The 26,299-nt window shown below is 45.0% G+C and overlaps 1 protein-coding gene across 1 annotated transcript in view; it reads right to left on the bottom strand.

Annotated features, from left to right (window-relative positions):
* Positions 1-26,299, bottom strand: part of LOC140203834 (sodium/calcium exchanger 1-like) — a 77,497-nt gene that overhangs the window by 20,537 nt on the left and 30,661 nt on the right. The window contains exons 2-4 of the mRNA XM_072269938.1: positions 25,210-25,334; positions 10,680-10,779; positions 6,408-6,683 (exon numbers count right to left, since the gene is read on the bottom strand). Of these exons, the coding sequence (XP_072126039.1) occupies positions 6,408-6,683; positions 10,680-10,779; positions 25,210-25,334 (501 nt within the window). The remainder of the gene's footprint in view (positions 1-6,407; positions 6,684-10,679; positions 10,780-25,209; positions 25,335-26,299) is intronic.

The raw sequence follows: 26,299 nt of genomic DNA, 5'->3' as shown, positions 1-26,299 counted from the left end.
TGTCCTATGACATAGGTGATCATGGTCTTTGATCAAGATTGTTCTTGTCAGAATGTTCTACAGAAGGGAGTTACCATTCCCTTCTTCTGGGTGGTGACTTTTCAAGGCGGGCGACCCCAGCCATTATCAATAATCTTCAACGATTGTCTGCCTGATGTTCATGGTTGCATAACCAGGACTTTTGATATGTACTGGCTGCTCATATGTGTATATATATACATACACCTAAGATTTTTGCACAGTACTGTAGTAATTTTATGTATTGCACTGTACTGCTGCCACAAAAAAAAACAAATTTCGTAACATATGTGAGTGATGATAAACCTGATTCTGATACAGATCTCTGTTGTGGACTGAGAGTGGGAAGTGGGCAGGGAGAAGGAAATCATGGTCGGAAAAAGGGGAAGGGAGCGGGGTACACCAGAGAGACTTTCTTTAATAATCAATACACCAATTGTTTGGAATCAAATGACCCTTGCCTGGTGTCTCAGGACTGGGTGTAATTGCAGTCGCCCTGGCTCTCCTCTGAAACCTGTCCCACACCCCTCCCGTGGCGCTCCACCTCTGCCATTCCCAATATCCTTTACTCCTGCCAGATTTACAAACTCGCTCTCTGCTCCACGTTGACAAATACAGTCCTATGCAAAACTTTTAGGCACCCTAGCTCTAAATATGCCAAAGAATTTTGTCTAGTGCTGAGTGTGTATTTGTTCAAAGAATTTTCCAATAGTTGTGGTACAATTGCTTCTCCAGATGCTTCTTAGTTTCCAGTAGCAGGTGTCACACTTCTAGAATCTGGTTATTTTATGGATTAACTGTCATCACTGGATTTTGCTGCAATCTCTAGTATGAGACAACCGTAACTTCTTTTTAGTCTGATCTTTTCATTATTCTCTTGATGCCTCTTCTTCTTGTTCTTCTTTGCTATTGATAAGTTAATAAAATGGGTATAAGCAAGAAGTTCCATGCCTCAGTCTTGACCTCTGAAGAACAAAAGCATTGAGATCTGTTAAGGGTGTAAAAATGTTTGTAATGAAACACTGTTGCCTGTCTCAGGAGAAACTGTGGTGCATCAGCCCACAACCTTGCCGTTTCTTTAACATTTATTTCTTCTTTTTTTAATGAGGCCGAGTTGCTAGCTCGACACTCAAACCAGCATGGATGGAAAGCATGCAAGGAGCTGCCCGGATTCGAACTCAGGACCACTCGCTTCGAAGTCTGGTGCGGATGCCACTACACCACTGACCAGCTGTTTAGAGAAGATGGAACAAACCCATGGTCTGGAACTCGATGAGAGGTGTCAGAGATGCACTACATCAAAAGTTGTCTCCGCTGCAGGTTCACTGCTGAAAATATGGTGTAGCATCCAAGGACATGGGTGTTACTAAATGGACAAATGTCCTAACATAGGGCCTTGACCCAATACTTTGACTATGCTTGACCAGCTCAGTTCTTCCAGCAGTTTATTTTTTGGTCATAGCAATATAAAAAGCAATAATAATGCAATAATGTAAGGGAGGAGAAGATGACAGCGCACCGCACGTGCGCAGCTCTCCGGTGAAAAATGATATCGTATCTGTTAAATAGGGGCCGTGGAAAATTCTGATTTGATGGAGAATGGACGTGAAAGCATAGAGGAACATCTGGAGAAATTTCTGAAACGCCCGTTCGCTGCTGTCGTCACTGTATGGTCGGGAATCTTTCGGAGGGTAGGCCTCAAAATCCCTGGCCTTGCCTGCTTTTGGCGACTGAGAAGGAGGTCGAATCGTTCGGACAGAGATGGCGCTCAGTACTCGGTGTCGGAGAGCTGATCAGAGCTCGAAGTTTTCGGATGACTCAGAGTCGGACTGTGGTCGACATGGCAGGGAGAGTTTTTCTTCCTTCTCCCGTCTGCGTGAGATGTGGGACATCTGAGAAACTTTGAACTTTACTGTGCTCACGGACTGTTCTTCATCAAGTTATGGTATTGTTGCACTGTTGTAACTATATGTTATAATTATGTAGTTTTGTCAGTTTTTTCAGTCTTGGTCTGTCCTGTGTTTTGTGATATCACACCGGAGGAAATAATGTATCATTTCTTAATGCATGCATTACTAAATGACAATAAAAGAGGACTGCGTGTCTTCATAATCATAATCATGCTCTCTTTTCGCTGCTGCCACCTGGAAGAAGGCACAGGAGCATCAGGACTCACACCACCAGGTTCAGGCACAGCTATTACCCTTCAACCATCAGGCTCTTGAAGCAGAGGGGATAAATCCACTTGCCCCATCACTGAACTGTACCCACAATCTATGGTCTCACCCTCAATAACTCTTCACCTCTTGATATTTAGTTCTTATTTATTCATAATAATTATTACATTTTTCTTTTGTATTTGCACAGTTTGTTATCTTCTGCACCCTGCTTGTCCGCTCTGTTGAGTGTGGTCTTCCACCGATTCTATTATGGTTACTGAATTTACTGTGTACGCCCACAAGAAAATGAATCTCAGGGTTGTATATGGTGACATATATGTACTCCGATAATAACTTTACTTTGAAATTTGCAAAACCTGGGTTTCATACCTCAACTGCTTTTGAATAAGTCTCCTAAAATCTGTTTTGAGCAGAAATGATGGAATCCGTTACCAAGGCTAAATCCAAGAGTGACAGTACCCCAGTCAAAGCTGGGGTGACAATGGATGATCACCTGGTCGTGACTCCGTTTTGGGGCTATGGTTTAGACTGTGGCCTGTCTTGTGGTAAGATTCAGGAATAGGCTTTTCATTCTAAAACGAAGGAGGTGTCATCCTTTTTCAAAGAAATGGCACCATCAATGCTGCCCTCAACCGCGTCTCTTCCATTTCACACACGTCTGTATTTATTCCATCCTCCCACCAAGCTACCAGGGATAGGGTTCCACTTGTCCTCACCAACCACCCCACCAGCCTCCGTGTCCAGCACATTATTCTCCGAAACCCCCAGCACCACCAACTGGATCCCATCACCAAACACATCTTTCTCTCCCCCCACCCACACTTTCTGCTTTCCGCAGGGATCGCTCCCTATGCGACTCCCTTGTCCATTCATCCCTCCCACTGATCTCCTTCCTGGCACTTACCCTTGCAAGCAGAACAAGTACCACACCTGCCCCTACACCTCCTCCCTCACTACCATCCAGGGCCCTAAAAAGTCCTTCCAGGTGAGGCGACACTTCACCCGTGAGTCTGTTGGGGTCACCTACTGCGTTCGGTGCTCCCAATGTGACCTCTTGTCTATCGGTGAGATCCAACGTAGATCAGGAGACCAGTTCCCCGAGCATCTACGTTCCGTCTGCCAGAACAAGCAGGATCTCCCAGTGACCACCCATTTTAATTCCACTTTCCCTTCCATTCCGCTATTTCCATCCGTGGCCTCCTCCACTGCCGGGATAAGGCCACACTTAGGTTGGAGGAACAACACCTTATATTCCGTTTGGGTAGCCTCTAACCTGATGGCATGAGCATCGATTTCTCAAACTTCCAGTAATGCCTCCACCACCCCCTCCCCCTTCACCATTTCCCATCCCCTTGTCCCTCTTTCATGTTATCTCCTTGCCCGGCCATCGCCTCCCTCTGGTGCTCCTTCCCCACCCTCTTTTTTTACTCTTTCTTCCATGGCCTTCTGTCTCTTTCACCAACTAACATCCCAGCTCTTTGTTTCATTCCTCCCCCTTCCAGTTTCACCTGTCACCTGGCCTTTCCCTCTCCCTTCACCCCACCTTTCAAACCGACTCCTCAGCATTTTTCCTCCTGTCCTGCCGAAGGGCTTCGGCCCGAAACGTCGACTGTACTTTTTTTTTTACCATAGACACTGCCTGACCTGCTGAGTTCCTCCAGCATTTGGTGAGTGTTGCTGAGATCTCCAGCATCTGCAGATTTTCTCTCGTATATAATATGATTTATTTATTTATTGAGATACAGGGCTGAACAGGCCCTTCCGGCCCTTCGAGCCACACCACCCAGCAATCCCCCATTTAACTGTAGCCTAATCATAATTCCGAATTATAGGAAAGGTGTCAATAAAATTGAGAGTACAGAGGAGGTTTACTGAAATGTTGCCTGGGTTTCATCTCCTAAGTTACAGAGAAAGGTTGAACAAGTTGGGTCTTTATTCTTTGGAGCGTAGAAGGTTGAGGAGGGACTTGATAAAGGTATTTAAAATTATGAGGGGGATTGATAGAGTTGACGTGGATAGGCTTTTTCCATTGAGAGTGGGGAAGATTCAAACAAGAGGACATGAGTTGAGAGTTAAAGGGCAAAAGTTTAGGGGTAACATGAGGGGGAACTTCTTTACTCAGAGAGTGGTAGCTGTGTGGAACGAGCTTCCAGCAGAAGTGGTTGAGGCAGGTTCGATGTTGTCATTTAAAGTTAAATTGGACAGCTATATGGACAGGAAAGGAATGGAGGGTTATGGGCTGAGTGCAGGTCAGTGGGACTAGGTGAGAGTAAGAGTTCGACACGGACTAGAAGGGCCGAGATGGCCTGTTTCTGTGCTGTAATTGTTATATGGTTATATGGTTATAATCATGGGACAATCTACAATAACCAATTAACCTACCAACTGGTAGCTCTTTGGACTTTGGGAGGAAACCGGAGCACTGGGAGGAAATCCATGCGGTCACGGGGAGACGTACAGACAGCGCTGAGATTAACAGGTGGGGGTGTGCCTCAATGGGACGAGGGTAGGTGTGGGTGTAGGCCCACAACAAAATGTACATCAGAGTTGTATATGGCGACATATATGCACAGTACAGGTTTCATGTCCCGCCGTTGCCTGTAAGGAGTTTGTCCATTCCTGTCCTGCTGAGTTCCTCCAGCATTTTGTGTGTGTGTTGATTTGGATTTCCAGCACCAGCAGAATCTCTCGTGTTCCTGATCAGTGATCGCTGGCGCCGTAACAGTATTAACACTAACCGCTGCACTATCGAGCCATCCTGAGTAAATACAGGCATCATTTGGGCTCTGAAATATAGTCCCAATTAATACTTGTGAAGCCCATTTAAAGAGCTGGTGTCCAATGTTGTTTGAATTGATTTGCCATCATTAATCAACATGCTAATGTCTTTGAGCTTCTTTTAACGTTTAAAATTTTATCAGGGCTGCTTAAACACTTTGGCAATTAAATTCAATTTCACCAGAGATGATTATCAAGTAACACCACTTTCAGCACATCACACGTACAAGATGCAAACACGAGGAAATCTGCAGATGCTGGAATTTCAAGCAACACACGAACTTCGTTGGCCCTGACGAAGGGTCTCGGCCCAAAACGTCGACTGTACCTCTTCCTATAGATGCTGCCTGGCCGGCTGCGTTCACCAGCGACTTATGTGTGCGTTACACATACAAAATGCTGGAGGAGCTCAGCAGGTCAGGCAGCGTCAATGGAAAGGAATAAACAGTCAATGTTTTGGGCCGTGGCCCGTTTTCATGATCGGAAAAGAAGGGAGAAGAAACGAGAATAAGAAGGTGAGGAGGGGGAGGGAAGTGTTCAAGCCGTCAGGAGTTAGGTGAAGCTAGGTGAGAAGGAAGTTTGGTGGATGGGGGAGGGGGGAATGAAGTAAGAAGCTGGGAGGCGATAGGTGGAACAGGTAAAGGGCTGAAGAAGAAGGGATCTGATAGGAGTGGACAGAAAGGGAAGGAGGAGGGGCACCAGAGGAGATGGTGGTAAAGCGAGGAGAAGAGAAGAGGTAAAAGTGGAGCCGGAGTGGGGAATGGAAGAGGGAATGGGGAGTGGTGAAAATTATTGAAAGCTAGAGAAATCAATGTTCATGAATGAGGAGTGACCTAACTGAAACCTATCGAATATTGGAAGGTCTTGATAGAGTGGATGTGGAGGGGCTGTTTCCTATGGTGGCTGAGTAAGACCAGAGGACACAGCCTCAGAACTGAGGGGCGTCTCTTTAGGATGGAGATGAGGAGGAATTCCTTTAGCTAGAAAGTGTTGTTTCTTTGCCACAGGAGGCTGTGGAAGACAAGTCTTTACTTATATTTAAGGCAGAGGTTGATAGATTCTTGATTGGTCAGGCATGAAGGGATATGGGGAGAAGGGAGGAGAGTGGGGCTGAAGAAAATTGAATCAGCCCCGATGAAACGGCAGAACAGACTCAATGGACCAAAGAAACTAATTCTACTCCTATATCATATAGTCTTATAGAGTTGGAGGCTACCCAGACAGAATATGAGGTGTAGCTCCTCCAGCCTGAGAATGGCCTATTGTACAATTCTTTAATGTTGGGTAATTGAGTACCAGGCAAATCACATGTTGCCAATATAACAAAACTTATTTTGCACTTTCTAACTTCTGTTTCAGACAGTTATTTCAGAGTTCATTCTCAGCAACATTTACCAGTTGTTACCTGGCCTTTGCTATTCTATAACTTACCTGGTATAGAGGTGCCAAGTGCCACAAAAATCACAGCGGTAACAGAATCCTTCAGCCCCACTGTGCAGCCGAAATGTGAAGCGAGGTCATTGATGAAAGCTGTAAGTAAGCCGATCGCGCACATACAGGTGACAAAGCAGGCCCAACCATTCCAATACTCCGTAGGAGGGACGAAGGCAAAGAGAACCTTCCAGAAAACGGTCAAAAAATGCATGACGTAGTCAAAACAAGATGGCAGCTTCTCCTCCCGGGCATCATCATCCTCTTCGCCATCACCTGCCAAACGGAAATAGAAAATGGTTTCAACAGTGCCAAGACTGAAAGCACAGAACACTCGACAGACCAGATCAAACCCACACTTCTCACTTTAGAAGAGAACACCAAGGTTACCTCAGGGAAAATTCTAAACGAAAACAGAAACAATACAGCCTCTGACTATCCACACGATCAATGCCTCTCATCATCAAGTAATATTATTATTATTACTTCCTCTATTTGTATTTGAGAAATTTGTGGTCTTCTGCTCACTGGTTGAATGCCATAGGTGTATGGTCTTTCATTGATTCTGTTCTGGTTATTATTTTATAGATTTATTGATTATGTCCACAAGAAAATGAATCCCAGGGTTGTACAGGGTAACATATATGTACTTGATAATAAAATTTACTTTAAACTTTAAACTATGGGGTGTTAGCTTTCATAAGTGGAGGGATAGAGTTTAAGAGTTGCGATGTAATGATGCAAGCTCTATAAAACCCTGGTTAGGCCACACTTGGAGTACTGTGTCCAGTTCTGGTCGCCTCACTATAAGAAGGATGTGGAAGCATTGGAAAGGGTACAGAGGAGATTTACCAGGATGCTGCCTGGTTTAAAGAGTATGGATTATGATCAGAGATTAAGGGAGCTAGGGCTTTACTCTTTGGAGAGAAGGAGGATGAGAGGAGACATGATAGAGGTGTACAAGATAATAAGAGGAATAGATAGAGTGGATAGCCAGCACCTCTTCCCCAGGGCACCACTGCTCAGTACAAGAGGACATGGCTTTAAGGTAAGGGGTGGGAAGTTCAAGGGGGATATTAGAGGAAGGTTTTTTACTCAGAGAGTGGTTGGTGCGTGGAATGCACTGCCTGAGTCAGTGGTGGAGGCAAATACACTAGTGAAGTTTAAGAGACTACTAGACAGGTATATGGAGGAATCTAAGGTGGGGGCTTATATGGGAGGCAGGGTTTGAGGGTCGGCACAACATTGTGGGCCGAAGGGCCTGTACTGTGCTGTACTATTCTATGTTCAATATGATGGTCATTCCTGCCAATTTCAGCTTCTTCTCAGCTGATTCCCTGATGGTATCCTATCCACCCTAAACATGTAGTTCCTCCACTATTAGAGCACTACAGTTTCACTCCAGACTTTGGGTGCTGTCTATATGGAGTTTTCACTATCAAACCATGTGTTTCCTCCTGATCCTCTAATTACCTCCTGAAGTTTGAGGAAGTGCAAGCCAATTAGTTACTTGTAAACGCAAGAGATTCTGCAGGTGCCAGAGCAACACACACAAAATGCTGGAGGAACTCAGCATGTCAGGCAGCATCCATGGAAGTGACTAAAGAGTCGACGTTTTGGACTGAGACCTTTCTTCGGGACTGGAAAGGAAGGGGGAAGACAACAGAATAAAAAGCTGAGGGGAGGGAAAGAGGATAGCTAGAAGATGATAGATGAAGCCAGGTGGGTGGGAAAGGCACAGGGCTGGAGAGGAAGGAATCTGATAGGAGAGAAGAGTAGATCATAGGAGAAAGAGAAGGAAGAGAGGATCCAGGGGGAGGTGATGGGCAGGTGAGAAGAGGTAAGGGGCCAGAGTTGGGAATAAAAAAAGAAGGGAGGGAAAGAGAAATTGATATTTCTGCCATCTAGATAGCGAGATGAATTAGCTACTTGGTCTCATTTGTAGATTAGTGGTAGTACCTGAGGGAGAGGAGATGAGTTAATGGGAAAGTGAAAGAGGTACTTGAAGCCCCTATATGTTAGGCTTACGCAGGCAGGCAGCTCCCAGCTAACAGGAAACACTTGCCTCTTGTTTCCAACTCATCACCTGCAACCTATTTAAACCCATGATCCTTGTTCATTCATTGAATCAGCCAGCCTAAACCAGTTTGTCCTTGCCTCCAATTACCTTGTTAAGTGTCTGTTTGTTCTTATTTTGTGACCCCCCTCACGACTTGTTATTTTGCAGTTTATTAGTAAAATATCATTTACCGCCTAATCTTCTCCACTGGTCTGCCTTTGGGTCAAGCCTTCCCTACATTTCCTGATGCTATATCCAGAAAGATGTGAGGATGCTGACAGTCAAAGCTGCGAAAACTGATTCAAAATGTCATAATCATAATCGTATTTATTCTCAAAACAGTAAGTTACATTTATATTGCTCAGTCATACCCATTAAAGAACAAATTGGTTGTATGAAACTCTGCTATCAGTGATTACGAGGGTGACTATGAGTAATTATCAGAGTGCAGATACTAAACCTCTTTCTATCTTTGTAACATTCTGATTGGAACAGAACTTCAAAAAAAGATTTCAACGGCTTGCTCATAGAACTTAGAACATGGCACAGTACTTCTGCCCACAAGGTTGTACTGATGTTTTAACTATCAATCTAACCCTTCTCTCTTTCAAAGCCCTCCATTTTACTATCATCCATGTGCCTATCTAAGGGTTTCTGAAATGCTTTTAATGTAACTGCCTCTACCACCCCGGCAGGGAGTTCCACATACCCACCACTCTGGGCTTTAAAAAAACACCTCTGTCCTATGCTTTCCTCCAGTCACTTTATAGTTATTCCCCCTCGTATTAGTCACTTCCCCCCAGGAGAAACATCTCTGGCTACCCACTCGGTCTATGCCTCTTATCATCTTACTCACCTCTATCAATTAAATTGATTCAATCTGATTCAAGTTTAATTGTCATTCAACCAGACATGAGAACCCATGAATTCAGCTAAATGAGATGGCATTACTCTGGGGTTAAGGTACAAAACAGAATACCAACAGTCACACACGGCACAAAGCACCAAGATAGCAAACACATAAAGATCAGTAAGATACAACCACGCAAAAAAAATAGTCCAGACCCAGGTCGTGAATGCCACATAATTTTGCAGCCAATCACAATACAGCTTGTCTTCTGTTGGCCGAACACTGGGGGGCAGCAGTAACTCCAGCCTGGATATCACCCCACACAAGTCACCTCTCATCTTCCTTCGCTCCAAAGAGAAAAGCCTTCAGTCACTTAATCTATCCTCGTAAGTTCTACTCTCTAGTCCAGGCAGAATCCTGGTAAATCTCTGCACGCTCTTTAAAGCTCCTACATCCTTCCTATAATGAAGCAACCAGAACAGAGGACACAATATTCCAAGTGTAGCTGAACTAAGGTTTTATATCATGATCTATGAGGGGGGTTTAGGAGGTTGATGATAATGTTGCCATTCTTTTTTGTGTGTGTGGGGGGAGTGGTGGCTTTGTTGTTTCTCTCTGAACTGACTTCTGTGGTTTTTCTTTGTTTCATGGCTATCTGAAGAAGACAAATTTCAGAGTTGTATACTGCATACATAAATACTTTGATAATAAATGAACCTTTGAATCTTAGAAATTTTTAACCTCTCTGCCCTTTCTTGAACTCAATGCCCCAGCTAATGAATGCCAACACAACATATGCCTTCCACGCTTAGCTCAACGAATCAATAAACAAATCAGTGAAATGACAGAGACTGAACAGCTCTCCTTTATTGTCTTGGTAATGTAGCTCAGATTTCCCATTACTTCTGCTGATACTTATGATAGTGCAGCCTGTGAGAAATGGTGAGGAATCTTGGCGTCTCTATTAGACGAGTGAATGGATGCTGTTGTCAGTAAAAAGGCTCAGCACTGCTAAGTTACAAATCCAGATACAAGGAAACAGTATGAAATGAGTATTCTTCAAGAAGCAGCAATCACTCGCTGAAAGCTGAAAGCAGCCACTGCGATCAGAATTGATTTTTCTGTTCAGGGAACGGAGCTGATTCTCTCTGAAACCTGAACATTAAGTCTTGCTTCTGATGAGAAATGTCATTGTCACACTGTGCAGGCAAAGCTGAGCATGGGAGAGCTTCTGCATTACCAACGCATGAAAAGAAAATGGATTGGAGGAGGACGGAGAGCTGTAGTCCAGATGCAGGTCAATAGGACTGGACAGAATAACAGTCGGGCACAGACTGGAAAAGACACCAAAGTATTGTCTTACCTGCACTCACGGTGATGGCCTCCATAAACTGCTCCCGCCATGAATGAGTGCCAATCACCAGAGCCAGGTTCGTCTTCTTTATCAGCTTATCCACCGTACTCTGACAAACAGATTAAAAAAAAACACATTTATAGAAGAGCTTTCTGCTGATATCAGATTGCAGGAATTATTTTAAAAGTGAACAGGGATGAAAAATGAAATTATTTTTTGACTGTGTTTCTCGTGTGAAGTTCAAAGTAAATTTATTACAGAACAGAATCATTTATTACACCAACAGAATCAACAAACTCATTCATAAGGCCAGTGATGTTGTGGGGATGGAACTGGACTCTCTCACGGTGGTGTCTGAAAAGAGGATGCTGTCCAAGCTGCATGCCATCTTGGTCAATGTCTCCCATCCACTACATAATGGACTGGTTGGGCACAGGAGTACATTCAGCCAGAGACTCATTCCACCGAGATGCAACACAGAGCGTCATAGGAAGTCATTCCTGCCTGTGGCCATCAAACTTTACAACTCCTCCCTTGGAGGGTCAGACACCCTGAGCCAATAGGCTGGTCCTGGACTTATTTCCTGGCATAATTTTCATATTACTATTTAACTATTCATGGTTTTATTACTATTTAATTATTTATGGCGCAACTGTAACGAAAACCAATTTCCCCCGGGATCAATAAAGTATGACTATGACTATTACCAAAGTTACATATACGCCACCATATAAAGGCATCCGTTAGTCTTGCGAGACCATGGATCTGCGCCTGTAAAGTCTTCACTCTCCAGGGCGCAGGCCTGGGCAAGGTTGTATGGAAGACCAGCAGTTGCCCATGCTGCAAGTCTCCCCTCTCCACGACACCGATGTTGTCCAAGGGAAGGGCAAGGACCGATACAGCTTGGCACCGGTGTCGTCGCAGAGCACTGTGCGGTTAAGTGCCTTGCTCAAGGAAACAACACGCTGCCTCGACTGGGGCTCGAACTCATGACCTTCAGGTCGCTAGTCGAATGCCTTAACCACTTGGCCACGTGCCCACTATATACAACCTCGAGATTTGCTTTCCTGTGGGCATCCTCGGCAAATTGTTTCTATCACTGCAGAATGCAGTGCCAGGCATACGTATAATGAGGACCTAACCTGGCAAAGAGGAAAGGCAGGACCGAGGAGTATTGTTCAACTTAGGCTTCCAGGATGGCAGAGTGGAGATACCAAAGGAAGTGTAAGGTGCTCCTTCCCTTCACTAGCCTGCAGGTCACCCTTGGGCAAGGTGTAACATCTGCTTCGCGCCCCCCCCCCACCGCACCCCCCAAACAGGGTCATGTGAAACCATGGAAACAGATGGTGGATGGTCATATGAGCAGCCAGTACATATCACAAGTCCTGGTTATGCAACCACTAACATCAGGCAGACAATCTTTGAAGATTATTGATAATGGCTGGGGTCACCCGCCTTGAAAAGACACCACGCAGGAGAAGGCAATGGTAACTCACTTCTGTAGAACATTCTGACAAGAACAAAGACCATGATCACCTAAGTCATAGGACACAGCATATAATAATGATGGTCAGGGTGATGCCAAAGACCATAATTACCTACATCATAGGACAAAGCTTAATGATGACGATCAGGGTGGCTTCAGTACCAAACTCAAATAAACCTTAGAAGTTATGCTGCAGTACGTCTCCAACATTTGAGTCCTGACACACTCGGAGATCAAGCTCTAAATCACTATCATCTCATTCATTGAAGTACATGAGAAGATGGGCTTTATACTCAACAGGCAAAGCCCCCAACCAAACTTGCCCAGCTATACCACATTGTCTCCAAACAACAAAGAGAGCCAGAAAACCACCGACTATTTCCATATTTTGAGAGGCAGCCCTCAGTGAAGACGGACATCAATGCTAAAATTCACCAACATCTTCATACCATCTACAAAATGCAGCGTAGTTAAGTGCCTGGACGAATCTGACCTCACCTCCCAGATCTAAAGATAAAGATTAGCATTATTTGTCATATGTAGATAGAAACATCGAAACCTATGTTGATGCAGGATCCATCATCATGGACCCCCGCCACCCAGGTCATGCTCTTTTCTCGCTGCTGCCAGCAGGAAGAAGGTGCAGGAGCTTCAAGACTCACACTACCAGGTTCAGGAACAGTTACTACCCCTCGACCAACAGACTCTTGAACAAAAGGGGATAACCACTCATCTTCACTTCAAGTTTCAAGATTCAAAAAAACTTTATTGTCATGCTAACCGTACATCAGCTCTACAGGGCAGAATGAGACAGCGTTTCCCAGGAGCAGTGCAATCATAACATAACAAACGCAACACTAAATAATAAACATTACAATAAATAGTAAAACACAACAGCCACATGTCAGTTAAAATCAGTTATTCGTGTCCAGTGCAAGTTAAAAGTGTCCAAAGCAGAGTCAGGTAGAGCAGCTATTTAGCAGTCTGACTGCCTGTGGGAGGAAGCTGTTTAGTAGCCTTGTGGTTTTAGTTTTGATGCTCCTGTAACGTTTGCCCCAACAATTAAATATTCCCAGAACTTTTGGACTCAGTTTTCAAGGACTCTTCATCTCATGTTCTCGATATTTTTTGCTTATTTATTCATTATTATTACTTCTTTCTTTTTGTACTTCCTCAGTTTGTTGTCTCTTGCACAGTGGTTGAACACCCAAGTTGGATGGTCTTTCATTGATTCTGTTATGGTTATTATTATATTATGGAGTTATTGAGTATTCTGCAAGAAAATGAACCTCTGGGTTGTACATGGTGAGATATACCTATGTACTTTGATAATAATTTTACTTCGAATTTTAGAATGTGTCATTTTTTGTCAAATCAAATCAGCAAGGATTGTTCCGGGGACAGCTTGCAACTTTTGCCACATTTCCACCGTCAACGTGGCATGCCCATAATTTATTCTAACCCTAACCATACAGTGGTAATTTTATGTATTGCGCTGTACTGCTGCCGCAGAATAAAAAGCAAATTTCATGACAAATGTGAGTGATGATAAACCTGATTCTGATATGGGTCTCTATTGTGGGCTGAGAGTGGGAAGGGGGCAGGGAGAGTGGAATCATGGCTGGGAAAAGGGGAAGGGAGCAGGGAGGGAGCGGGAAGCACCAGAGAGACATTCTATAATGATCAATAAACTAATTGTTCAAATCAAATAACCTTGCCTGGTGTCTCAGGGCTGGGCATGTCTGTACCTGTGCCACCCCCACTCCTGGTACTCCTTCTTTGCCACCTGACCCACAGCACTCCACCCTCACCATTCCCAGCATCCTTTGCTGCCACCCGCTCCACATTAGCAAATATAGTACCATGCAAAAGTCTTAGATACCCTAGTGGACCTCAGACCCTTGCAGAGTACTGTATGTCTTCGGAATGTGGGAAGGATTCCGAGCACCTATAGGAAACCATCCGGTCATGGGGAGAACATACAAACTCCTTACTGACAGCAGCAGGAATCGAACCCCTGTCAGTGATATCTGGCACTGTCAAGGACTGCACCAACTGCTACACCATTGTACTGCCCCCGCCACCTGTGGGCATCAAGAAAGATGAGGGTAGCAGGCACATGGGAGCCACCCTAACCTGCTGGTTCCCCATGGAATTACCACCCACTCCATCGACTCCTTTACTTCCTTCACCACTAACATGTAGTGGGTGTTGTGTACACTATTGAGAACAGCATTGAAGCAGCCTGCCTACAACAGCATTTCACAAACCCATGACCACTACTTCCTCAGGGGAGGAGAGTCACTTGTACATCCCCCTAAATTGACTTGGAAAATCATCTCATTCAGTTATCATAATGGAATTCATCATCATCATCATCATCATCATCATCATCATCATCATCATGTACCATGTCATATGATGTCATCAATATGTACCATGTCATATGACATTGGTGATCATGGTCTTTCCATGACCATAATGGATCCTGGCAAATTTTTCTACAGAAGTGATTTGCCATTGCTTTCTTCTGGGCAGTGTCTTTACCAGATGGGTGATTCCTCCCCCCCCCCCGCGACCCCCACAGCCATTATCAATACTATTCAGAGATTGTCTGTCTGGCGTCAGTGGTCACATAACCAGGACTTGTGATATGCACCGGCTGCTCGTACGACCATCCATCACCTGCAGCCATGGCTTCACGTGACCCTGATCAGGGCGGTGGGGGGGGGCTAAGCTGGTACTACACCTCGCCCAAGAGTGACCTGCAGGCTAGCGGAGGGATGGAGCACCTTACACCTTCTTTGGTAGAGACGCATCCCAACCCTGCCACCCAATTCTTTACCGGCATTAATATTTTATGTTCTTCATCCTCAGTTGACTCTTAGTTGACTGCAGATTTCTGCGGCACTCATGGACTCAAGGCCTCAAGCCGCGGTGTTGCCTGTTTACAGCTGCCGGGAGAGAGGTTGTAGGAGCCAGTGAGCTCCACCAGGGGCAGTGTGGTGTGGCATCCAGCTGCAGTCAGTGATGCCCCCCAGTGTTCGCTTGGCAGAAGGCAAGCCATATTGTGGTAAACTGCGGAATTCTGGTGCATTCATAGACTCAGGGTCTGGACTTTTTTTTTTTGCATGGCTGTACTTTGCTGATATCTTACATGTACTTGCTATCTTACATGTGCTTTGTGCTGTGCGTGACTGTTGGTACTGTGTTTTGTACCTTGACCGCAGAGTGAAGCTGACACGTTTGATTGAATTCATGATTATTCATGTCTGTTTGAATGACAATTAAACTTGAATTGAATTGAATGAATTATCCACTACTAATACAAAACTTTTCTAGCAAAAAGATTGTAATGTCTCTACAATTCCCTTATTTCACAATTATAATTTCCCCTATCACATTAGCTAATTTTATGCACACCTGTTTGGGGTTTTACATCTGTTTTATAATTTTCAGATTTAGTTTTATGTTGTTTTGTCGCTCTGTTGACGATTTATCATGGATTTCTACATATTAGGATCAATTGGCTGTAACTGATCTGATTGTAACTTCAGCTACCCCAGTACCCCTTCACCCCATGTGCATTAAAAATCTATCTACCTCAGCTCTAAAGTAGTGTGACGCTATTACAGCTTGGAGCATTTCGGAGTTCAGAGTTCAGAGTTCAATTCCATAAGGAACTTGTATGTTCTCCCCACGACCACCAGAGTTTTATCTGGGTGCTCTGGTTTATTTATTTATTTATTTTTACTTAGCGATACAGCGCAGAATAAGCACCTCCGGTTCTTTGAGCCACATTGCCCATTTAAACGTCACCTAACCACGGGACAATTTACAATGACCAATTAATCTACCGACAGGTACATCTTTAGACTGTGGGGGAAACTGCTGAAAGCCCAAGCATTCCACAGGGAGGCCGTCCAGAGATTCCATACATAGGACTCTGGGATTAAACTCCAAAAACCAATGCTCTGAGCTGAAGTAACATCATATTAACTACCGGGCTGTGGTGTCCACAGTCGAAGGACATACTGGTTAGCAGCTGAATAGGCCATTGTAAATTGTCCTGTGATTAGACTAGTGTTAAATAGGTGGGTTGCTGGTGGGTGTGGTTCATTGGGCCAGAAGGTCCTGTACCAAGCTGTATTTCTAAATAAATATATAACTAAAATCCTGTTGCCAAAGTTCAAAGTAAAATTTATTGTTAAAGTACATACATGTCACCACACACAGCCCTGAGATTCATTTTCCTGCGGGCATACTCAGCAAATCTGCAGTATAGTAACTATAACACGACCAATGAAAGATCAACCAGAGTGCAGAAGGCAACAAATTGTGCAAATGCAAATATAAATAAATAGCAATAAGTAACAAGGTCAGGAGGTAATGAGATGTAGAGTCCTTAAAGTGAGATCATTGGTTTGTGGGAATGGATGGGCAAGTGAGTGTAGTTATCCCCTTTTGTTCAAGAGCCTGATGATTGAGGTGTAGTAACTGCCCTTGAATCTGTGGTGCGAATCCTGAGGCTCTTGTATCTTCCACCTGATAGCAGCAGCGAGAAAAGAGCACAGTCTAGGTGGCAGATCCCTAAGTTCCAAAGACGCATGGCTCTCTGAGAAAAATAACTTTACTCCCTCTCTGCTCTCGGTCCGAAATGGGTGACCGTTTGAAACAGTAATCTCGAATTCCAGATTCTTTGCATCCACAGTAGTGTCGTGAAGACCCCATGGAATTTTAAATATTACAATGAAACCGTCTCTCATTCATTCTTTGCCAAAGTCTAAAATTTTCCCAGTTAGCAGGATTAATGCTTTTTGGTAATATCATAATGTTCTTCCGTTAATACTACCCTGATCTCCTTTCATTAGCCACGTCTCATGTGCCATTTGTAATCCTCGAGGGATGATATACTCTCATACTTCCCTGCATGAAGAGAGTTCTAAAAAAAATTCCGTAGAAACAAATCGTTCCAGTAAAACCTTATTTACTCTATTAAGCTGGCTCCCCAAGGAAAGAGTAGACGCTGTCGACATTGATTAATTCAACTGGAAATTAGATTCCTCTCAGAAAATAATATTTTGGGTAAGTGATTGGAATCATGACATGTCAAGTGGAACAACATAGTGGGATGGGGTGTGAGAAATTAAACGTAACTCACAAAGGTCAGCACCGCTGAGAGACACACCCACAATACAAAAAAAACTGTTAGTAAAAAACAACACACGTCAAAGTTGCTGGTGAACACAGCAGGCCAGGCAGCATCTATAGGAAGAGGTACAGTCAACGTTTCAGGCCGAGACCCTTCATCAGGACTAACTGAAAGAAGAGCTAGTAAGAGATTTGAAAGTGGGACGGGGAAGGGGAGATCCGAAAAGATAGGAGAGGACGGGAGGGGGAGGGATAGAGCCAAGAGCTGGACAGTTCCTCCTCCTCCTGTCTTCTCCTATCATTTCAGATCTCCCCCTCCCCCTCCCACTTTCAAATCTCTTACTAGCTCTTCTTTCAGTCAGTCCTGACGAAGGGTCTCGGCCCGAAACGTCGACTGTACCTCTTCCTAGAGATGCTGCCTGGCCTGCTGCGCTCACCAGCAACTTTTATGTGTGTTGCTTGGCTTCTATCTACTCATTGGAGAGAGTCCAGAGGACGTTCACGAGAATGATTCCAGGAATGAAAAGATTAACGCATGAGGAGCATTTGATGGCTCTGAACCTGTACTCTTTGGAGTTTAGAAGAATGAGGGGGGGGATCTCATTGAAAACTCTTAAACATTGAAAGGCCTAGATAAAGTGGATGTGAAGAGGATGTTTCCTGTAGCAGGGGGATCTAAGGACCAGAGGGCACAGCCTCAGAAGAGTGCAGGGGTTCCCAACCTTCTTCATAACATGGACCCCTCCCATTAACCAAAGGGTCTGTGGACCCCAAGGTGGGGAACCCCTGGGATAGAGATGCTTATCAAATAACACCGCTTTCAGCACATCACACGTACAAAATGCAAACACGAGGAAATCTGCAGATGCTGCAACTTCAAGCAACACACGAACTTCGTTAGTCCTGACGAAGGGTCTCGGCCCGAAACGTCGACTGTACCTCTTCCTAGAGATGCTGCCTGGCCTGCTGCACTCACCAGCAACTTTGACGTGTGTTGTTTGAATTTCCAGCATCTGCAGAATTCCTCATGTTTATGTTAATAAAAAGTGAGGTTTTGTTCATGGGTTCAATATCCATTCAGAAATCGGAAGGCAGAGGAGAAGATGCTGATCCTGAATCGTTGGGTGTGTGCCTTCAGGCTTCTGTACCTCCTCCTTGATGGTGGAAATGAGGAGAGGTCATGACCTAGGTGATGGGGGTCCTGAATGATGGATGACACCTTTCTGAGGGTGGTAACGATATTAGGATGGATAAAGCCTGATCTGGTTTGCCACTTGCGGTCCCCCACAAGTTGGGCAGGCTGTGGAGAGCAAAATGCTGCGTGCAAGAGGTATATGGTAGAGTACTGTATTGAAAAGGCCTCAGTGTGGTATTGGTGAGAGAACGCCTCCCGTACGGTTTCAGGTCTGTGGGTGGAACTTCATTTCCTGTCAAAGTCAGGAGGCTTGATGCAGTACTCTATCACCATCACTGAATCCCCTACTATCAACATCCTGGGGATTACCATTGACAGGAAACTGAATTGGTCTAGCCATATAAACCCTGCGGCTGCCAGAGCCAGGCAAAGGCTAGGAATCCTGTGGCGTGTAACTCACCTCCTGACTCCCCAAAGCCTGTCCACCATCTACAAGGATCAGGCCAGGAGTGTATTGGGATACTGGCCACTCACCTGGATGAGCGCAGCTCCATCAATACTCAAGGAGCTCGACACCATCCAGTACAAGGCAGCCTTCTTGATTGGTACCCCTTCCACAAGCATCCAATCCCTCCACCATCGACCAACAGTTACAGTAGTGTGTACTATCTACAAGATGCACTGCAACAACACACCAAAGTTCCTAAGGCAGCACCTTCCAGATCCACGACCACTACCATCTAGAAGGATGAGAACAGTAGATACCTGGGAATACCACCATTTGGAAATCCCCCTCCAAGCCACTCACCATCCTGACTTGGAAACATATCACTGTTCCTTCATTGTCGCTGGGTCAGAATCATGGACTCCCCTCCCTAACAGCACTGTGGGTGTACCTACACCTCGGGGACTGCAGCGGTTCAAGAAAGCAGCTCATCACCACCTTCTCAAGGGCAACTAGGGATGGGCAATAAATGCTGGCTTAGCTGGCAGTACCCACATCCTGTAAATGAATTTTAAAAATTGATAGATTTTTATGAAATCCAGAGATACCTGTAAAATTGCTTCAAATAATTTTGTTACCAAAGAGTTAAAATTTAATATTAAGCAATCAAGTGATTGAAATGTAGTAAAATGTTAAAGTTTTTTTCTCCTCCCCTGATCTGTGGTGTTATTAACTCCCATTCAAATGAGCAGGGCTATCACCAGGCCTGGCTGGCGTGGGTTTGGAAAAGTGAATTCCTCAGCATGTCGCCGGGGAATCCCACAGCATGCCTAGACGCAGCAAGGCAGCGGACTGACAGATATACTGGCACCTAGGACGGCGTGCGCTGGGTTTTTAACCTACCAAGGGATGACCTCCAGAACCTTCAGAAGGTTCCTTTCAGAACTGCTGCCTTTAGACAACACCAAATTCAGAAGAGCAGTCCACTTCCAACCCTTGGTCACTGGATGTAAGTGTAATCCTTGTTTGAAGATCACTCCTGACCATGCCATTCTACCCTGATAACTGCCTTAAAGCAGTCTTCCAGTTTTGGCTTTTTCTATATACTTGAAGTTCACTCTGCTGTGTTGTAATTTCAGCCGTTTTTGTCTCAATATCTATAATGCAACCCCCACACCTATTTAACCTCTGCATCCGTATTAAACGGCCTTATGCAGCTGGATCCTAGACTTCCCATCGGATCGCCGACAGATGGTAAGGGTGGGCTCCCTCACCTTTGCCCCTCTGACGCTCAACACAGGTGCCCCCAGGGTTGTGTTCTCCTCTACTCCCTTGACACCCATGACTGTGCTGCCACGCACAGCTCCAATCTGCTGATCAAATTCACAGACGACATGACATCGATCGGCTTTATTTCTAGTGGTAATGAGACAGAGGAGGGGTTGAAACTCTGACACAGTGCTGCCAGGATAACAACCTCTCTTTCAATGTCCAAAAAGCAAAAGAACTGATTGTGGACTACAGGAGGAACGGAGACAGATCAACATCAATGGGACTGCAATTAGAGGGTGAGTAGTTTCAACTTCCTGGGTATACACATCACCAAAGATCTCACCTGGACTGTACACATCGTCTGTGGCAAAAAAAAAAGCAAAACAGCGTCTCTTCTTCCTCAGGCGATTGAAGAAGTTTGTCATGAGCCCCCAAATACTCAAGGCCTTTTACAGGGGCACCATTGAGAGCATACTGACTGGTTGTATCACTGCCTAGTACAGGAGCTGCACCAACCTCGATCGCTGGGCACTGTAGAGAGTGGTACGGACAGCCCAGAGCATCTGTGAATGTGAACTCCCCTCCTTTCAGGACATCTATAGCAGCAAGTGCAGAAAGAAGACCTGGAGGACCACCGGGGACGCCAGTCACCCCAACCGTAAACTGTTTCAGCTGCTTCCATCTGGCACACAGTACCGCAGCATTAATGCCCGGGCCAGCAGGCTATGGGACAGCTTCTTTCTACAAGCCATTAGACTTTTAATTTCACATGTCCGTACATTGTGACAGAGTCATAACGTGAAGATTTTTACTCCCTCACATTGTGGGATGGATGTAAGATTTAAATAAATTCAAATTCAAATAGAAGCTGCTGCACATTGGAAGGTCAAACCTGAAGCAGAATTACAAGGTTAATGGCAGAACACTTAGCAGTGCGGAGGAACAGTGGGATCTTGGGGTCTACATCCATAGGTGCACCAAATTTGACGAACAAATTGTTAAGGTTGTTAATAAGGTGTATGGTGTGCTGTGGGATTGAATTCAAGAGCCACGAGGTAATGTTGCAGCTCTAAAAAAGCCCTGGTTAGACCAAACCAGGAGTAATGTGCTCGGTTCTGACTACCTTATAATAGGAAGGATGTGGAGGCTCTCGAGAGTTTGCAGAGGAGATTTATCAGTATGTTGCCTGGATTGGAGAACATGTCTTATGAGGATAGGTGGAGCAAGAATATGCAATTATTTTAAGGAAGAATGGTGAAAAGATTATTTAAATTATTTAGCCACTCCAAGTTTGTTTTCTTAAAAGGAAGATATGTTTGTAACTGCCTGAGGTTGGCAAAGAACTTCCTTATTTGAACTGAGAAGAGTGGGACATGTTTGTAACAATTCAGACTTGAAAATTAATTTCAGATTTTGGGATCAACAGAGTCCAACAGGCCATAAGGCACAGGAGCAGAATTAGGCCCTTCGGCCCATCTAGTCTGCTCTGCCATTTCATCATGGGCCTCCTGCCTTCTTCCCGTAACCTTTGACACCTTTGGCAATCAGGAACCTATCAACCTCCACTTTAAGTGATTTGGCCTCAACTACTGTCTGTGGCAATGAATTCCACAGGTACTCCACAATCTAGATAAGGAAATTCCTCCTCATCTTTGTCCTTTTGTTCTGAGGCTGAGCCCTTTGCTTCTAGACTTCCAACACTACAAGAACCATCCACTCCACATCCACAGTCTAGGCCTATCAGTATTCAATCATTTTCAGTGAGATCATCCCTTTCATTATTTTAATCTCCAGCAAGCTAAGAGCCTTCAAGTGCTCCTCATACTTTAACCCTTTCACTCCTGCGATCTGCTTGTTAACCTCTGCAATGCCAGCTCATCCATGCTTCGGTGAGGGACCCAAAATGCACTGGCCTGGACTTTGTCCTCTGAGTAGAAACGAGTGCTAAGACGGCAGTGTACAGGGCATCGTTGCCAGATCCACCCAGGACAAGAGAGAGGTGTTTAGCATGGTCACACACGCCAACCACGCGGATTTATGGGGGCTGTGAATCAAGTGTGAATGTGCAAGTTCTTTCCGTGATAGTCTTCAGTTGGGAGAAGTGGGATCGTTTCGGTAACGTGGGATGAGAAGTACTTGTATGAATATGGGACCGAGGATCGTGTTTCTACGATACTCATGGTAAGGGTGGATTCCTAGGAAGAGGAAATGGTATCTTCCCCACCTCCTCCAGTGCCCTCCTCAGAAAAGCCCTGGTGAGAGACAGGTCCGGTAGTTCATTAAGTGGAGAGATGAGGAGGAGTTTCTTTAGCCAGAGGGAGGTGAAATAAGGTGGCATGGTAGCATGGTGCACGACGCTTTACAGTGCTGATGATCCAGGTTCAAATCCTGCTGCTGCCTGTAAGGAGTTTCTACGTTCTCCCCGTGACCACGTGGGTGACCTCAGGGTGCTCCAGTTTCCTCCCACAGTCCAAAGGCCTACCAGTTGGGAGGTTAATGGTTCATTGTAAATTGTCCTGTGATTCGACTCAGATTAAATCAGGGGATTGCTGGGTGGTAAAGCTTACGGGGAGAAGGCAAGAGACTGGGGTTGAGAAGGATGATAAATAAGCCTTGGTGAATTGGCGGAACCGATTTGATGGGCTGAATGGCCTAATTCTGCTCCTATATTTTCTGGTCTTATGGAACATGTCATTTTCTATGTCGAATTCCCCTGCTGGCTAAGATCTAGTGGACTTGTGTGCTCTTTTCCCTTCCTCTACCACATACGTGGAAGCATCTAAAAGGCGACAATCGAAACGTATGTTCAGCCTCCACACGGTAGTTTTAACTCTGCATCATAATTGGTCTTCTGGTTATTTTGTTCAAAAGAATGGTTAGTTAAAATGAAAGATCTACGAGGAAACATTGAACTCATTTGGAATGTTTCCCCAATGAAATGTGACATGCCTTAAATTACCAGGCAAAGCTATTCCAGCGAGCTGTCCAAAAGAACTTAAAAGGTAATGAGGTGTATCTTTCACGATAAAGCATTGAGGGCTCTATTGGAAAATGAAAATGGGAATGGTGGTAAAACCTCTTTAAAAAATGTAAGCAGGCTGTGTGGTCTTAATGAAAATTACCCAATCTTAAATCAATAAAAATCAAAAATCTGCTATAATAGGCCAGGCTGCACATTGACAAATCATGACACAAAGAACTTAATTGGATCGTAACTCTACATTATTTGCCCCATTATTTCATCCTATCAGGGATATTCCTTCTGTTCACCCAAACCTCCCCCATCTTCTCTGCTGCCTAGACGAACTCTTCTTTATTTATTTAGAGATGTAGCTCAGAACAGGCTCTTCCAGCCCAACGAGCCGCCTCGCCCCGCAACCTATGCATTCAGCGCAGGTCGATTTACAATGACCAAATTAACCTACCAACCGGTACGTCTTCAGACTGTGGGAGGAAACCAGAGCACCCGGAGGAAACTCATGCGGTCACGGGGAGAACGTACAAACTCCTCACAGACAACACCGGAATTGACCTCTGAAGTCCGGAACGACCTGAGCTGTAATAGTGTCATGCTGACCGCTACGCTACCATGGCAACCCCCTGTTCAGCGAGCGTCCAGCCACTTCTACCAGCCCCTCATTCGCTGCTGCCGGAGAAGGTGTCTGCATTTGGCGGTCCCTCGCTGCCGCCAAGGGAAGGTCCTTGCATTCGAGCGACCTCTCTGTTTCCCTCGATGCTGTCAGCGGATGGAGTCAGAGCAAAGTTTAATCGACATGGATTGTAGATTTGGACTCTAATTCAGTTTTTCTGATGTGTTCTAGTTCTGGTCGCCCTTTTTTTGTGACGATTTTTTGGGCCATCTTTGAATTGGGGCGGCCTGCAGGTAATGAACACTGGGCTGAACTGAACCGAAATATGCCTTTTGGGTTTTATATTCTGTGTTTTCACTCGATTTAGATTTGTTGCCTTTTGTGCTTTTTTTGTGGGCAAGGGAGGGGAGTTCGATGTTTGACATGTTTCTTTTAACAGGTTGGTTCCACAGTTCTTCTTTTGTTTCCTGACTGTCTGTGGAAAGATGAATCTCGGGGTTGTAAACTGCATACGTACTTTGAAAATAAATGTACTTTGAACTTTGATTCTCTCTTTCTCTGAAGACTGTGGACCCAAAGAGTTAACTGCTCTCTTTCTACTGCTTGACCTGCTGAGCTTTAATCGTGTTTTCTGTTTTCATCTTATTGCTAACCTTGTCATCCTGGCCATTGAATATGAGTGATAAACGAGGGGAAATCTGCGGATGCTGGAAATCCAAAGTACACACACAAAATGCCAGAGGAACTCAGCAAGCCAGGCAACATGCATGGAAAAGAGTAAACAGTCGACGTTTTAGGCCGGGACTCTTCATCAGGACTGGAAAAGAAAGGTTAGCAGTCAGAGTAAGAAGGTGGGGGGAGGGGAGGAAGAAGAACAAGGTGGTGGGTGATGGGTGAAACCGGGAGGGGGGAGGGATGAAGTAAAGAGCTGGGAAGCTGATTGGTGAAAATGATAAAGGGCTGGAGAAGGGGGAATCTGATGGGAGAGGACAGAAGGCCATGGAAGAAAGGGAAAGGGGGAGGAGCACCAGAGGGAGGTGATGGGCAGATAAGGGGATAAGGTGACAGAAGGAAATGGAAATGGGGAATGGTGAGGGAGTGGGGGGCAATTACCAGAAGTTCGATAAATCGATGTCACGCCACCAGGTTGGAGGCTACCCAGAGGGAATATAAGGTGTTGCTCCTCCAACCTGAGTGTGGCCTCATCGCAGCAAAGGAGGAGGCCATAGGCGGACATGTCAGAATGGGAATGGGAATGGGTGGCCACCAGGAGATCCCGCTTTTTCTGGAGATAGTTGGACATTGGGAGAGGGGGCCAAGGACGTGCACCAAAGAGTCTTTTTCCAGCACTAATCGGAACTGTAATGATTAAACAAGGTGCCAGTCTGAAAGCCAGGGACTTCACTGAGAGGCTTGGAATTAAGACTCAGAGATAATGCATTGCATTTTTTTGAGAATACCTTGAATTCATAAGACTCCTCAATAATGACTTCCAACTTGGAATGCTCCCCCAGGATAGGCTTCCCCATCTCCGCAATGCGCCGGGCTTCCTCTTCCTCCGCTGTCAGCTTTTTATTATCTTCATCTGCAATTCAGGGAATAGATAGTCAGACATTTTGCTTAAAACCCATACTTTGCACAAGGGATTCTTTCACTGTAAATCTATTTATGTGAAAAAACACCATCACTTATTACGGATAAGGCATCCACAAAGGACTCCCCCGAGGCCACTAGGTTAAAACAATTCAGTGCAGGGAACAAAACGATAGCAGAGTCTCTTTACCGTGAATTACATTGTATGCTCATTTATCAAGCCAAGAAACTGGACGGGAAGGGATTTCTTCATGCTTTCCTTCACCAAAATGCCAGAAGATGGTTAATATTTTCCCAGCCATTTGTGCACACTGATAAACTGCAACACCGTGCTTCAAAACGAAAATGTTTTAGCAACACAGTTTCTGAGATTTGACTTTTAATTTTTAAAAACTAATAGGAGCACACCATGTGGTAATTAGATTAGATTAGATTATGAGGACACGCAGTCCTCTTTTGTTGTCATTTAGTAATGCATGCATTAAGAAATGATACAATGTTTTTCCAGAATGATATCACAGAAACACAAGACAAACCAAGACTGAAAAACTGACAAAAACCACATAATTATAACATATAGTTACAACAGTGCAGAGCAATACCGTAATTTGATAAGAACAGACCATGGCACGGTAAAAGTCTCAAAGTCTCTCGGAAGTCCCATCATCTCACGCAGACGGTGAACCTCCAGCGCCGCAAGCTTGCCGATGCAGCATCCCGGAAGCATCCGACCACAGTCCGACTCCGAGTCCGTCCGGAAACTCGGAGCCTCCAACCAGCCCTCCGACACCAAGCACTGACCACCACGTCTGCCAAGCGCTTCGACCCCAGCCCCGGCAACAGGCAATAGGCAAAGCCGAGGATTTGGGGCCTACGTCTCCGGAGATTCTCGATCGCACAGTAGCAGCGGCAGCGAAGCGGACATTTCAGAAGTTTCTCCAGATGTTCCTCCGTGCT

Source organism: Mobula birostris, chromosome 10 (genome assembly GCF_030028105.1).
Source record: "Mobula birostris isolate sMobBir1 chromosome 10, sMobBir1.hap1, whole genome shotgun sequence".
NCBI classification, from domain to species: Eukaryota; Metazoa; Chordata; class Chondrichthyes; order Myliobatiformes; family Myliobatidae; genus Mobula; species Mobula birostris.
Note: the sequence above shows the minus strand (reverse complement) of the source record. Positions and strands in the feature narration are given on the sequence as shown.